At 40.0% G+C, this 16783-nt stretch overlaps 1 protein-coding gene across 2 annotated transcripts in view; it reads left to right on the forward strand.

Moving 5' to 3' along the window:
• Positions 1–12635: 12635 nt before the first annotated feature.
• Positions 12636–16783, forward strand: part of ELAVL4 (ELAV like RNA binding protein 4) — a gene marked incomplete at its 5' end in the record, with an annotated part of 137539 nt that continues 133391 nt past the window's right edge. For both annotated transcript variants that reach the window (XM_084872931.1, XM_084872925.1), the window contains one exon: positions 12636–12767. In XM_084872931.1, the coding sequence (XP_084729057.1) occupies positions 12750–12767 (18 nt within the window). The remainder of the gene's footprint in view (positions 12768–16783) is intronic.

Below are 16783 nucleotides of genomic sequence, written 5' to 3' on the forward strand. Positions count from 1 at the left end.
AATTTGGTATTAAGACAATCTCTTTTTTAACAAAACAACAACAACAACAAAAAATTAAAGTTTTCTTAGTCACAGTGTAAAGGGAAGGATACTGATTTTGGAACTGGAAAGACTTGAACCCAAATTTGACCCAACTGAAAAGAAGTAAGAAATGGTGGATCTTGAAAATGACTTCAGGTTTTCTCACTTCACAGAATATAGTCAAACACTGCTGCAGTTAAATATTTTACCTTTTGTTCTCCCTGCATGATCTACAATAATGATGTGCTTCATGTTCATATTTACTGCTGGGTTGCTGACAATTACCTGAAAGAGAAGAGAAGTTGGGGTACTTCACTGGGCTGGAAAAAGTTTAGCTAAATCAGAAAGCAGGTCTAATTAAGAAAGTTTAATATATATATATTTGGCTAAGTTGACTCACACTTGCACGATGCATATAAAGCTCTTGCTGGCACCAATCACACGCATGTGTTTCGATCTGTCACTGTCGATCGTGAATTTGGTTGACACTTCTATTATAGAGAAAGGGAAAATAGTAATATTCAAATATTTCTTCTAATTAATTTCCTTTCAATGTGCATGAATTTGTCCAGTGGGCCTCTAAGTGTTATAATAAAATACTAAATACCTGCAATGAATACATATAGAAAGCAGGATGCCTGTGGCATAGCTTGTTGAGTAAGAATTTCCCCAGCACTCAGCACTTAGGTTTATTCCCAGTAACATAATGACATGGAGAAAATGAGTTAATAAGAAAGCAGCATTCATAAGACACATGAGGAAGCAAGAGGTACTGTGGTGGGAAGGACAACCACTGGGAAACTGGATATCCAAGTTCTACTCCCAGTTCTGCCTCTTCCATTTGGACAAACAAGGCCCTTTCTTCTCTTTAGACCATCCCCAACTGTGAAATGGTCAAGTGGAACTAGATGACCTCTAGGGTTCTTTTCAGCACAAATGTTCCTTTCACTGTGGAAGACATATAAGAACTATAAAGACAGTTTATTTCAGTGGATTAGGGTGCAGTTTTTCATGTCATCATAAGAGCACACACTTAGTAAGTGCTTACCATGTGCCAGATGTAGTTCTAAGTATTACATATAAACTGCCTTAATCTTCCCAAATTTTGTGAGTAGGAATTATTAATATCATCGTTAACTATCATTTTATAGTTGAGAAATCACAGGCACCGAGATCTTAAGAAACTTTCTCAAGACCTCATAGTTACCTAGAGGCAGAGACAAGATTTGAATGTAGTAGTCTAGCTGTGATGCACATATCCTCTTAGAATATCTGGTTCAACTGGCTTTGCTCTTTTCCAGCAGTCTTAGTCTCTCTGTACCTGTGTTTTCTCCCCTATAAAATGGCAAAACTAATAGTTTTTACCTAAATGTCTTTTGTGAGGATTAACTGAGAATATATATATATATATATATATATATATATATATATATATATATATAATGATTATAAAAACAATACCTCAAATGTAGTAAGTGCTCAGTAAATGTTAGATATTATTATGAGTTGGTGGCCCAAGGAAGAATGGACACATACATTTTGAGAAATATTCTTTGGCAAGAATGACTTGGTCTGACACCAAGTTTTCTTGGTGTTTCCAAGGCAAAGAGGCAAACTTTAAACCCTAGGAGACCCTGAAGAGGTTAGCTATTGTCTGTTCTGTGTGAAGAACTTATCCCCAGATATTTTTAACTAGAGGCCTGATGCATAAAATTAATGCACGGGTAAGGTCCCTAGGCCTGGTGGGCAATCAGAACTGGACAGGGCCTTCCTTAATTCTGTGACACTCCCTGGTGGTCAGCACACGTCATAGCGAGTGATTGAACTCCGGTCTTCCAGTCGAACTCCCAAGGGGACAGTGTGTTTAGCCTTTTATACAAATAGATTATGTCCTCACTAAACATGTAAAAATAGAAAAAATACATGGTGATGGTAAATAAAAAAACCTATATACAAAATAAAATATAGTTCTTATCCCTAATCCAATTTGATCCAAATTAGGTTTGTGTAGGGAGCAGCTATAGGTTAAGCCTTGGACTGACTGGTGTCAGGGCCACAAACAATCCCAGCTTGGAGGGCAGAGCCCTCTTAACATAATTAAGCTTGACCTTATAGTCCTCCCTTGCTCCTACCTAAGTAGCTAGTGGACTATGGGAGGTGCAGCAAATGCTGCCAAAACAAGGTGAAACTCACAAGAACATTGTAAATATGTTGACCACTTCCTTTGTTTTGCTTTGTGTGATCTGACTATAAAATAAAGCTTTGGCTTGCAGGCTGGGTCTTTCTGTGTCCTCATCCTGGCATGGGAGATCCTCCAAGCCCCAGCTGTATTCTCTTATCTGTCTTCTTTAATCTCAGGTTCACCCTTGGCTGTGCTGGCATGGTGCAGGTTTGGAACCCCTTGGTGTGATCATGCATGAGTTTATTGAATTACAACCAGCATTTTAAATAAGTGAGATAATAGGATAGTATAGGAGTGAATGGAAAACATCGGTATAAAGTTAAGCATTGCTTCAGAAAATTTTTGTTTCAGAGGAAGATAAGGAGAATATACATTATATTTTTACTTTGCACAGTTTTTTAAAAGGCTTGAATAGCACCAAGCTAAATTATTCATTCATTCAGCAAACATTCACTATGTGTAATTTGTGCTAAGCATTCTGTCAAGAAATAATTCACAAGAAATAGTTAATAGTATTCCAGCAAAAAAAAAAAATGGGGAAAACTGAGACTAAACAAAACCAAACTGAACCTTATGAGGCCTTGGCCTCACTTCCTATGAGAAAAGTGATGTTTAGGAGGGAAGGGAGGTTTGTGATTGCTGTAGTAACATGGAAACTATATGGATGGGAACAGGTAAACTGTCATGGTTGGTGATAGCTTGGTAAATTGTCTTAGTTTTTAGATTTACCTTGATTAACAAACGATAACATTTACATGGACAGGAAACAGGGAAACAGTGAGATATTAATCACAATATATGTAGCTGATCTAATGTATTTTCTTGTTTTTTTGACAGGTTCTTTTCCTCTGGAACACTAGGAGGGGATATGGGAGAATACTAGATCCTGTTCATTCTTTCTCCTGTAGATACTGCCATTATGTGTTAAAAATAGAAGCTGTTGAGTTGTGGAAACTGGATATAGTTAAAACCCCATATAATGAGTACAGGGGCCCCACAGATTGTTAATGAGGCTGTTTGAATTAGCACCTGCTCCTGGAAGAGTCTGGTGTGAGCACATTGGCAGCCAGGCCCCCTGAGTCAGTGAGGGGGAAACGGGAGTGGAGGGAGGAATCTATATGCTGCCTTGTAGGTGTTTTCTGAGAGTCCCTGAATCAGTATTTTATTTTCTGTTTATTCTGTTGCACCCACCCTGTGCAAGAGGCAGGGCTAGATGTTAGAGGAGACATAAAGGTGAGAGACACAGCTCTTGCCTCAAGACCTTACACAGATGGATAAGACATTTACACAAGGGACAGAAGCTCAGAGCATATGGGGGGCAACAAAATTCAGCACAAGAATAGCAAACTTAGAGTGAATCTTGGTCATGTCACTTTCTGGCTGTGCGACTTTAGGCAAAGTCACCTAACCTTTTAGAGCTTCAGTTTCCTTATCTTTAAAGTCAAGATGATTGGATACTTATGAGGAGTAAATAACAGCCAGGAGTGAAATGGGTTGCATATCACTAAGTGACTAGTAGGTGCTCAATAATTTAACTGACTACAAAACCAAAGTGACTACCAATGAAATACTACAGAGCCTCAGGAAAGGACTTGTCTGACTTTCAAAGGAGCTAATGTAGTAGGGGAATATATTTTGAGGGAGGAATGGCATAAGCAAAGGCATGGAGGCAGAAACAACTTAGGCATTCCAACTAATAGATGTGTTATGATGCCGATTTTTTTCAATTGATGGAGTTACACGTATGTTGATATATATATGATTTGATATGTATGCTATTTTATTGTATTGACAATAAGCTTTGAAACTTCATATGTCAAATTTGCTGAAGGTGTTAACATCATAGATACTTTTACACTTAAAAATGTCGATTTTCGTGCCAAAAAAAAAGCATTTGCGGGAAGTTTTAATTCATTACTTTATTGTTAAGACAAATGCTGTTGAATACTTTGGGAAGCTTATGGTGAACATGCTCCATCTCAAGATACTTGTGAACGCTGGTTTAAATGCTTTAAAAGTGAATATTTCGATGTGAAAGACAAAGAATGTCCAGGTCAACTAAAAAAGTTTGAAGAGCAACAATTAAACAATTACAATCATTATTGAATGAAGAAGACACGTGTTAAGCTCAAAAACAACTTGCAGAAAGATTAAACATTGCTCAACAAACAATTTCTGATAGTTTACAAACAATGGAAAAGATTTGGAAGGAAAATTCGTGCCACGTCAACTGAATGAAATACAAATGGAAAACTGAGAAGTCATCATTAAAATGTTGCTTCAATGGCATGAAAGTCTTCTTTGCATGGAATTGTGACTGGCAATGAAAAGTAGATTTATTTTGAGAATCCCAAATGCGCAAAATCATGGGTTGATCCAGGTCAACCATCAACATCAATTGCAAGGTCAAATCCCTTTGGAAAGAGGACAATGCTCTTTGTTTGGTGTGGTATATTATGAGCTTCTAAAACCAGGTGAAAACATTAATACTGATAGCTATGGACAACAAATAATCAATTTGAACCATGCTTTGATCGTGAAACCACCAGAATTTGCCAGAAGACATGGCAAAGTAATTTTGCTTCATGATGACACACCATCACAAACCTCAAAACCAGTTAAAGACACGTTAAAAGGTCTTGCCTGGGAAGTATTAACCCACTCACTGTATTCACCAAACCTTGCTCCTTCAGATTACCACTTGTTCCAATGAATGGCACATGCACTTTCTGAGCAGTACCTCAAAAAATACGAAGAAGTGGAAAATTGGGTCTCAAAACAAGAAAAGTTCTATTGGGACTGTATCCACAAATTACCTGAAAGATGGGAGAAATGTGAGGCTAGCGATGGACATTACTTTAAGCACTTTTGATATATTTTTTTTAAATCATCGTATTTTCTTTGAGTACAAAGTCCAGCATTATTTAACAGGTACACCTCATAGATGAATAAGTCAGTCTCCAACCTTAAAGAGCTCACAGTCTAGTGGGGAGACTGACACACAAACTGAAATTGACAGAGCAGAGTGACAGCTCTGTGCAGGGGCTATGGGGGTCCAGTGGAGGCCCCAAGCTAGGGCTGACCAGGTGGTAATGGTAGAAGGTGAAGAGGTTAGGGCAAGATCCTAGGGCAGCAGAGAAAATGCTAACTGTATGGCCCATAGCAGTAAAATTGCCAGTCAGAGAAAATCATACTCCACACGTAGGATAGAACTTAGGAGTGAAGAACATGATGAAAACAAACACTGGGTTTGTAGCAGAAAGAGTAAGAGAGGTGGCCAGGAGCAGGAATCAGAGAGAAAAACGGCATGATTCTAAAATTTACAGGTGGTGCCATTTAGTGTCATGAGGAAGCCTGGGGTTGGCTGTGAAACTGGTGGCTGAAATGGTGGGAAAGTGAGTCATTGGAGATGAGATGTTCAAGGATTGGTGAGATTAAATGATTTAAAAGATTACTATTGTCTGTCGATTACTCTGAGGGAAGAGATAGAAAAAAAGACGATGTGAAGGAGATGAAAGAGGTCAATGAGTCAGGCATAAAAAAACTTCCAGAAAGGTGTGATTGTGTTCTGGAGGGCAGTAGATGATTTAAGTATTTGAAATGTCCTATATACTTAACATTGAGCAACTGCTTTAGATTCATTATAGAGTCTCTAATTGTGTTGGTTAGGATATTGGTTTGGTTGCTGTGACAGGAAGGTCCGGAATAAGCGGCCTACATTAGATGAAGGTTTATTCCTCGGCCCTGTAAATCTGAGTTGGTAGTCCATGGCCAAAATGACAATGCACATAATCATCCAGGTGCCAGGGACTTTCTGTTTAATTCTCCTGCCAATTTACACCTTAGCTCCCAGTGTAACATCTGTATCCCTATCAGTTAGAAGAAAGATTCAATGGATAGCATGGCCCAGAGTCACTAAGAGTGCTCAAGATTCAAGAGGAAGCCTCAGTGGATAGAGCATCAGCCTGCGAACTCAAGGGTCCCAGGTTCGATTCCAATCAAGGGTATGTACTTTGGTTATGGGTACATCCCTAGTAGGGGGTGTGCAGGAGGCAGCTGATCGATATTTCTCTCATCTATATTTCTAACTCTCTATTCCTCTCCCTTCCTCTTTGTAAAAAATCAAAATATATTTTAAAAAAAAAAAAAAGAGGAAGGCAATTAGATTAACCTCTTGGGAGTAGTGAGGTCACACTGCAGAAGAGCAAGTGTGGTGGGAGATATTGTTTAGCCACATTTGGATAATATAATCTACCACATGTTATAATACATGTCCTTGAACAGAATGTTGCTCAGGTTAATGGATGTGAGTAATCAGCAGAACAAATGGCCTTGAATAAAATGGATTCTATTTACTTATTTTATTCATTTTAATCTTTAGAACAACCCTGTAAGGTAGATTTAATTTTATTGTTTTACAGATAAGGGAAGTAGGTAACCTCCCCAAGATCCCCGAAACAATTCATTGTGGAGCTGGGATTTGAACCTATGCCTTTTTGACTCCCAAGCTTGTGCTCTTTCCTGGCAAGGCAGAGCCTCTCATGACATCCAGGAAGAATGCAAGAGAAAAGAGAGAGTCACCTTTGCTATCACAAGGATTCAATAAACATTTGTCAAATTGAACTGAATTAAATCAAACTACTAGAGGAGAATCTGAAAGATGTGTATAAAACTAAAGTTACCTTTGATAGAAACACATAAATTAGCTAATGAAATAAGCTCTATCTATGTGAATATTTCTTTATTCACTAGTATCTGCACAACATATATTTACTTCTTAAAGTTATTTATTCACTGTTCCATTCTAAAAGGTTTCAGGCATAAGTGTTGGAGTAGATATGTCCATAAAATGAAATAATAGAGATTTCAGTTAGCACCTGGGAAATGACCAGTGAATGGTAGCCATTGCCATTGGTAAGAGCAATGGGCAGAGAGCCCCGAGAACTGTTATTCCTGACTCTGCTTCTCACCAGCTGTGTGAACCTGGGCAGATCACTGAGCTTCTCTGGACCTGACTTTTACTCCTTGCCAGTAAAATGAGGAGGAGGATCTCTAAGATCTCTTGCAGCACTAAAACTTAATGAAGACTGAGGACTCTTTTTCTGTCATTTCTTGCATGTCATGAAACACTGAGTTATTTTCTGCCATTAAGCAATTAATTATTGAATCTATTAAATGTTAACTGTAACTGTTAAAGAGCAACTAAGAATAGTTGAAACTGTTAGAGCAAAGGCTCTAATCAAATGTTTTTGAACATATGCTCATGGGCCTACTTGAAAACAGCGCTTATTCATTGTTCTCATTAAAATCTCATGTGATTAAAGCATCAGAAGATGTACAAATTCTATTACATTCATAATAGTCAATGGTATTACAGTGTAGCCTCATTCTGACAATGGAATACACCATTTATTTCATGGATATGTATAGTAGGTAATTTTTTTTTTAACAAAAAAAAAAAATTTAAAAAAAAGGACCTCTAAGATCCAGAGACATAGAAGCATGGAACAGACTGTAGAAGTTCAGAGGAAGGCGGAGGAGGGTGAGTGGGTGGGAAGAGATCAGCCAAGGAACTTGTATGCATGTATGTGCACATAGACAATAGGGTGGTGAATGCCTGGGGTGGGAGGGAGGGTTGTGTGTGAGGGGAGGAGCAGGCTAAAAGAGTTCAATGTGGGGGGAGACATATGTAATACTTACAACAATAAAGATTTAAGTAAAATGCACCTCTAACAAGCTTTGATGTTCAGTCTTTTACCTTCTGACTCCTAATTGCTCTTCAAAACCCAATTTCAGAGTAATTTTTTCCAAGAACTTCCCAGGCCCTCCCTCCTTCCTACCTACTCCTTTTCTCTGAGGCTGGTTTTGCTGCCCTTACTCTGTGCTCTCACAGTCCCAGGTGCTTCTCTGTTTTAGCACTTGTTACACTGTGTTACAAAGTACTGTCACTCTCTGTCTTTTCTTCATCTCTGTCTGCTCAGGCTGTTGTCTTCTCGAGAATAGAAGACAACTCTATTGCCAGTGGTTGGCATGAGCCCTAGGCCTAGGAGGTGCTCAGTGAATACCTGCAGAATGAATGAGTCCCTTTCCCTTTCAGGAGATGTTGATGATGAAGACTCCAGATGCACTTTCTATCTTACATCAAATTCCAAAATTTCCCAAATATCCATACCTTCACACATGCCTATTCTTATTGATGTGCATAATTGGAATCTTTTTTTTTTAAATATATTTTATTGATTTTGTACAGAGAGAAAGGGAGAGGGATAGAGAGTTAGAAACATCGATGAGAGAGAGTCATCGATCAGTGCCCCTTGCACACCCCCTACTGGGGATATGCCCGCAACCAAGGTACATGCCCTTGACCGGAATCGAACCCAGGACCCTTCAGTCCCCAAGCCGATGCTCTATCCACTGAGCCAAACCGGTTTCGGCTAATTGGAATCTTTAATGGTCCCAATGCAGAGGGAAAAGGGGGAAAGAGAAGCAACTTGTATTAAGTGATTCCTTTACACACTTTTCCATTAACACTAAAAAATCATCTTCAGCACAACCTATGCGGTAAGTACTAGTATCTCTATTATTCAGAAACTAAGGCTCAGAGAATTAAAGAAACCTGACAAAGACCACAGGGCTCCTGAAAGACAGAGGAGAGCTTAATCTGACTCCACCTAATACCACCCTGTCCTCCCCACCCCTAGGAAGGAGAAGGGGTGGTGGGGAATGGGGAAGAAGCACGAGTGAGTAGGAGGTAGGGTTGGGGTCTTACGCTTACTGTAATAACCCTGAATTTTAGCCCTTTACCTGAAGGTTAAGCAACACGTGCTCCCCAATGTAACTACTACCCCCCTCCCTTCCCAATCATTATTTGAGCCTTGAAGGTTGCACAGATGCTATTGTTAAGTTGTTTCTCATTAAGAGAGAAATAGGGAGGGACAGAGGAGTAGGGTGACAAATCAAATCCTCAGGTCCAACCAACCAGATGAACAAAGAAACACAGGTGCCCTTATAATTAAGGTGCATAATGAGCTTGTAATGCCTTTGTGTGAAGATTCAGGACTTCAAAGGAAAAATAATATTACTTAAAACAGGAACTCTTTCCAAGGAAGAAAGTAAGTTTCTACACTCTTACTAATCACTTTGCTACATGACATTGGCTATCTTAGAGCCACAATATGACTTGTAATTGTAAAATTATCACAGATTTTTATTTATGGTTTGTATAGGGAAGGAAAGTGATTAATATTATACTTTGGAGAATTTAACATAACCCCAAAACACTTGTATGTATGTATGTGTCTAAAAATATATTTTCAATTGGTAAGAAACAGGTGTTTGTTTGTTTTTGCAGGTTGCATGGTTGTTAATTCTAGGTAATATGCTTTCTTTATGAGATTTTTCATAAGTAGTATTACCTTGCCATATTTGATTATAAAACTGAAGATATATTGTTTATCTTTGTTTAGATTTTTTCAATTGTTTTCAAAAGATCTTATAAATCCAGAGAATATATGAGAAAGTAAAATCCTAAATATGCCAGATTCTTTTCTTTAAAGAATTCATACATGAATTGATCTTGCTAAAGTTAAGACAGAAAGAATTGGCATTTTTTTATATCGTGTGTCTGGGTTTGACGTCTGTTTTAGTAATATAAGCACATGTAAATGCTACATGGGTTTCTTTTAAATGGAGGCAACTTCCTACTATAAATTCTGACAGATTGTGCATTTACATAACCTTTTGGCATTAATAACAGTATGTTCAGATCTCAATATAAGGGATGTGTACTAAAATCTTTATAATAGTGTAAAATAGAACTTAAAATTCATAAAATGTGTAATCAGTTTTAAAAACGCTAAGTATACTGGGCACTATTTTTATTGCTTTCTGTGATAACTCATTTGATACTCAGAGAAATCTCCGTGAAATCAGTTCTGATATTATGCCCATTTCACAGACAAAACAAAACAAAACAAAAAAAACCTGAGGCACAAAAAGGTTAAATAACTTACCCAGAATCATAGAGCTAGTAAGTGGCAGTGCTGAGATTCAAGCCCAAACAGGCTTTAGAGCACATGCTCTTACTAAAATAGCCAAATTAGGTTGCTTAGAGAGGTGATTTGAGTAATAAAATAAAGCAAAACTTGCTACAAGGGTTGTGTCTACATTATTAAAAATGGCATATCAAGTATGTATATCTGTCTACCTATCACCTATCTATCTACCATCATCTAATCTAGTAGTGTGTTAGTCTAAGTGCGTAAGCACCCCCACCCTTGCATTTAATCCTCATAATCACATTATGATGTGATATATTCACCTAGCTGTGTAAACGTGGGCAAGTTATTGAACTTCCTTTAATTTAAGCCTCAATTTCCTCATCAGTTGTGGGTATGATACTGTATACAGAGTACTTAGTATAGTGCCCAGAACAAAGTAAACTCTCAATAAAAGTTATTATTATCATTACTGTTTTTAGGCTTGGAAAACCCAAATAACTTGTTCAAGATGACATACCTTAAAAAAGGCAGGGCTAAGATTTGGAACCTAGGTCTGATTAATACCCAAACTACAGTGGTTAAGACTATGTTCTGTACTGTGCTAAATTGCACTGAATTCTTGCTTGCTAGCCCTTGTCACAGTGTTTCACTCATTGTAGGTACTTTGACAACAATCAGAAATAGTGATACATTAAAATATTTTTATTCCAAAATAACAAATATTTACTATTAACATTTTTAAAAATACAGAAAAGCAAAAAAGGAAAAAATAAAAATCACTCATAATCCCACTTTCCAAAATAATCACTGTTTCCCTTTCAAAAATAGGATCATACTGAGCATACAGCAGTGTTAACTGCTTTTCTCACTTTGAAATATATTGCGAATATATTTCCACGCTAAATAAATATTCATCGACTACATTATTCTCAATGTCTTCAGAATACTGCCTTGTATAGATGATCAGTCTCCTTTGTTGATCATTAAAGACTACAGTTTTTCCATATTTCAACGAAGGCTGTAGTAAACAAATATAGTCAAGTCTTTGAACATGTTAATGATTATTTCCTTAAGGTAAATTTATAAAAGTGGAACTGCTGAGTCAAAGACTCAGAATTAGCAGAATTTTGAGTTAGTATATCTCCATGTGCCCAGGAACAAAACTCTTTTATATTACATGGTCAAAGGGCATAGTGGGGGAAACAGCCCTTTAAGCCTTTGGGGATTATTCCATTTTAAGACTGTGCTAAGAATGAAATCAACTAAAAATTGATTTAAATGAGATAACCCATGGAAAGTGCACATAATAAGTGCTCAATAACTAATAGCTCCTTTTATGTTTGTGTCTTTTGTCATTCCAAGTCCTTTAAACTACCTAGGCTTCCTCTTTAGTTTATTTGGGTCAGTTTGGAGGTCTGAATGGAAGAACTTCCCAAAACAGGGGAAAACTTCAGAGTCCAGAGAACCGTAAAATAAAGCAATATCCCAAGGGTCAATTTTACCTCCTGATTCTCTTGATACCTGGGACATGTCTTCTCTGGACCCTAAAGCCTTTACCTAGAAAGAGGCACCAGATAAAATGACTGCTTCAATATCTCCCTTCTAGCACTATAATGCTAAGTAAGTTTACTTCACCTAAAAACAAAAAAACAAAAAAAAACACAAACAAACAAACAAACAAACAAACTTCATTTCCCGTATTTTTAATGAAGATAGATTTTCTTTAGGCAGTAATGGCATTCTCAACAACCCAAAGGTCTTCAAGTCTCTGAGCCCCTAGAGTGGAAGTTTTATCAGTGAAGGCCAAAGAAGCTCCTTTCCTACTTTTAATGATCACATTCTCTAGCATGGGACTAACATATCTGTGGTTGAGGAGGCTACAAAGTAACTAAAACATTTTTTACCCAAAATCACATCGCACAAAAGTCATGGCCATTTTGTTCGGGGCTCAGTGATGTCAATCTCTGTCTCCATTTTTCATTTCAGACCCATCTTAGACACCAACCAACTGGCCAGCTATGGCTCAACGACCCACTTTAAGGTGCCCACACTCCCTGCCCAGGGAAAGACCACCTTTTCTCATGCGTCTTTGCCCCAAGGGGGTACGTTTTATTTATTCTAAGGGTTCCAAACTGGTCACGTTTGTAAAACCTCAGGACCTCAGTGTTTTTGTCCAAAGGCTGTTGCAGTACTGGTGGACTTGAACTGTAGGGAATGTTCCTTCCCTTGAAATGTAAGCACAGGGAGAAAAAAGGGAGATGTATTCCTTTCATTTTTTTGAGCACAGCCTTGATGCCAAGCCCAGCACTAGGACGACTCCCAGGGATCAGGCCTCGGTCGCCCGCGCCAGGCGCCCCCTGGAGGTGGCAGCGAGGCGGAGGGTGGCGACAACGGCTGGGCTAGCGAAGCGGCTGCGCTGCGCTGAGCCGGCCAGACCGCCGGGAGCGAGGCAGCGAGCGCGGCGCCCCTCGGCCGACCTCGTCCCGCCGCCCGCGCCCCGCCCAGCCTCCGCCAGCTCGAATCGGGACTCGCCTCCCTCCGAGAAGATGCGCCTCAAGAACCAGGTAGCGGCTCCCCGGGCCTGCTGGGCGCCCCACACGCCCCACCCACCTGCCGTCCGGGCGTTGGCGGCCGCGCGGCCACGTGGCGGCCACTGGGCTGCTCTGGTCCCCCAGCCCGGCCACCTCCCCTCTCTGGAGTGGGTCCTGGTAGGAGGGAGTCCCCCCAAACCCCCATCCCCATCCCCGGCTCCTCTGGCCGCGGGGGGGACTCCCAAGGACCCTCTCCGCTGCCCGTTGGGCAGCTGTGGCCCAGGTCACTCCGCCTCCGCCTCCCAGACTTCCGGGGCCCCGGAGGGGACAACCGAAACGCGGGGCAGCAGCACGTGCACCGCCCGGCCCTGCAGCCCGGGGAGCCAGCGCCCCGCGCCACGCCCCTTTGCATCTCTCCCTGAGCAGTGTCCTTCTCCTCCTCCTCCTCCTCCTCCGGGCGGGTTTGCTGAACTGTCTGGTGGCGCCAAAAAGTCCTGGAGGCTCCGCGTGAGCAGGACCCCAGGGTGCTGGGCGAGTGCACGCGGATCCTCGGAGGACCCCTCCTCGCGATCCCAGCTCTTTGTAGAGAAGCGGCACCCTCCGATGCTTTTCCCCATGAGAGCCCGCTGTGGACCTGGGACTTGGGGTGTTTCTAGGTGACATCCACAGGGTGTTTTTGTTGTATTGAAGCGGTGCTCTTGTTTAGCAGAGGGAAAAGGAGGCTCAGGTGCTGGGGGAGAGGGGGAGAGGAGAGGGGAGAAGAGGGGTATATTTGTTGTTGTATTTTGTTGTCTCTCTTTGGGCAAGAGGTTGTTTGGGGTTTAGTAAACGTGCTCCTAAAAGTCTTGAACCTGCCAAAAATTAGTTCGGTCTATAAGGGAGAGAGCCCCTCTCCCCCAACATCTGTTAAGGGCTTTAGAGAGACCACAGGGAAACGAAGGGGAGGGCCTTCTAGAAAACAACCCCAGTTTGGAGGGGGGGAATGAGTCATATTGACTCCCAAGGTGTAAGCCGGTAATTCTCAAGGGTGCATCCCTTGTCAAAACTCATAATTCTCATAATATCTTTTCTCTGGAGAATCAAAGACCCACCTCCCCAACAGGTTAGCACCAGTCCTGTGGGTTCCTGAAAGCCTACCCGCGCCCCTTACCTAGCTGCTTTATTTTTAGTAGAACCCCTTCTGCATTTGCGCACCTAGCTTTTATAATAATTGCAAATTGACACTGAACAAGCTTTAAGCTCAGTCATTCCAGAATAAGTTTGATGGTTTAAGTGAGAAGTGAATGGAGCTCCATTCATGAGGGAAGTCATCCGTGTGAAGTGTTTTGTAAACGTGAGTGGGTTGAGTTTAAAACACTGAATAAAATTAATGTAACAAGGAATCAAAGAGTTCAATCCAAGGTGTTTGCCTCCTGGCTTCTCTAAGAAATTAATGATGCCATGCCGTACAGAGCCTGTGGCTCTTCCGCAGAGTGGACCATGGGACTGCAGTTGACCAAGAGCAAGGGGTGGTTGGATTCCTTTTGTTCATTTTACAAAGCACTCACCCTATTGTGGGGTCGATGGGGTTGTGACCCGCATGCCTAAACAGAGGATTTCCCCCCTCTCTTAACTACTCTAAAAATGCATGAAGGATTTCCATGCAGTTGAAGAATTTGTAAGTCATCCTCTTTGATTATCAGTAGTATTCGCCTTGGAAACCTTTGCTTGCTTGTTAAGATACTTGGGGATGCTTGTAATAGAGGTGGGGTTGTGAGTTTGAATTAGTGGCTTCACTAATACTACTACTTAGTGTGTGTCTCGAATTAACAGAAAACTCCTTACCATTTGTGTACTAGTAGAAGTGATACAGTTTCGCATGAGGGATTCTAATTCAGATACAGTGGTGCCTCACACAACGAACTTAATTCGTTCCAGGAGCAAGCTTGTTATGCGAAAAGTTCATTATGTGAAATGCGTTTTCCCATAACAATACATGTTAAAAAAAATAATTCGTTCTGTAGTATAAAATATGCTAAGATGACATAAAAAAATATGCTAAGATGACATATTTTTATTTAGATACATCTAAAAACATAATTTTTTTTAAAAAAAAAAACACACATTTTTTTAATTTTAAGACAGACTAAGTAGAGTCTACCGAATCTTGCACATCTTCATCCATTTTCTGCTTTTTGGCCGATGGTTTCATGAAAAACCTGTCCAAAGCTCGCTGTGCGAGGCGTTCGTTATGCGAGGCACCACTGTATTCTTGGTCCAGGTCTGATCCCACCACTCAGTTGTTGTATTTATTAATGTCTTAGTCCTCATCTACTCCATCCATGCATTATTAATGTCTTAGTCCTCATCTACTCCCCAACCCCTTTTATTTCAAATAGACCAAGGGGGATAATACCAACATTTGACATGTGAATTAAATGAAATATCATGGGTACAGTGCCTGGCATGTGGGCACTCAGTAAATACTCCTATTGTTAATCATCCATAACAGTAGCTATTATTATTGCTGCTGTTATATCTGAGTACCTATAGTTGGGAAGAGAGATTGGCTGCCAGTAGGGCACAAAGGAACTCTGGAATGGTGGAAATATGCTATATTTTGATTGTTGTGTTGACTATATGGGTACATCCCTTGTCAAAACTCATCAAATAAACAATTAAGATCTGTACATTTAATTACTTCTCAAAATTAATTTTTTTAAATATACTTTATTGATTTTTATACAGAGAGGAAGGGAGAGAGATAGAGAGTTAGAAACATCCATGAGAGTCATTGATCAGCTGCCTCTTGCACACCCCCTACTGGGGATATGCCCGCAACCAAGGTACATGCCCTTGACCGGAATCGAACCCAGGACCCTTCAGTCCCCAAGCCGACGCTCTATCCATTGAGCCAAACCGGTCCCGGCTCAAAATTAATTTTTTAAAAAGAGCCTCAAATGTGTTAAGTAGATACCCGTATTTTCCGGTGTATAAGACGACCCCCTAATTTTTACAGTTAAAACATAGGTTTAGGCCTATATTCGCTGTATAAGACTACCCCCCACTTCAAAGAAAAGACTTACTTTGCCGTCAAGATCTGCAGGTAATTTTTGTGCAATTTTGGTCTTTTGCCCCCGATTTTCGGTTGACTTTTTTTCATTTCAAAAGTCGTCTTATACGCCAGAAAATATGGTCTTTTGGAAAGTGGAAGCTGATATAACAGCCTAATGCTGCATATTCCAGTGATACACTTCCAGAGATTCCTCCACATGTATGCATATCTTTATAAATTTATGTTGGGTTATAGGAAAGGTAGAGAGAAGGAGCACTAATTTTTCAGGTAGTTTTCAGGAGTGAAGGTCCATGGAGAAGAATGATTGACTTGTGCCTGGATTATATTTAATTTGGAACTTGCATGTTATATTAGTTTTTACTAGTAGCTTTTTTTCTGATTTTAACATTTTCTTTTTTCTTTTTTCTTTATTGATTAAGGTATTATATTTGTGTCCTTATTCCCTTATTGCCTTCCACCCCACTCATGCCCTCACCCCCCTGATGTCTGTATCCATTGGTTAGGCTTATATTCATGCATACAAGTCCTTTATTTGATCTCTCCCCTTACTCCCACCCTCCCCTACCATCCCTGTGAGGTTTGACAGTCTGATTGATGCTTTGCTCTCTCTGGATCTATTTTTGTTCATCAGTTTGTGTTGTTCATTATATTCCACAAATGAGTGAGATTACGTGATATTTATTTTTCTCTGACTGGCTTATTTCGCTTAGCATAATGCTCTCCAATTCCATCCGTGTTGTTGCAAATGGTAAGAGTTCCTTCTTTTTTTTTTTTTTTTTTTTTTTTTTTTACCACAGCATAGTATTCCGTTGTGTAGATGTACCACAGTTTTTTAATCCACTCATTGCTGATGGGCACTTAAGCTGTTTCCAAATCTTAGCTATGGTAAATTGTGCTGCTATGAACACAGGCGTGTATATATCCTTTTTGATTGATATTTCTAGTTTCTTGGGACATATTCCTATAAGTGGGATCACTGGGTTAAATGGGAGTT

The sequence above is a fragment of the Pipistrellus hanaki genome, assembly GCF_964339955.1.
Source record: "Pipistrellus hanaki genome assembly, chromosome: 2".
Classification (NCBI taxonomy): Eukaryota; Metazoa; Chordata; class Mammalia; order Chiroptera; family Vespertilionidae; genus Pipistrellus; species Pipistrellus hanaki.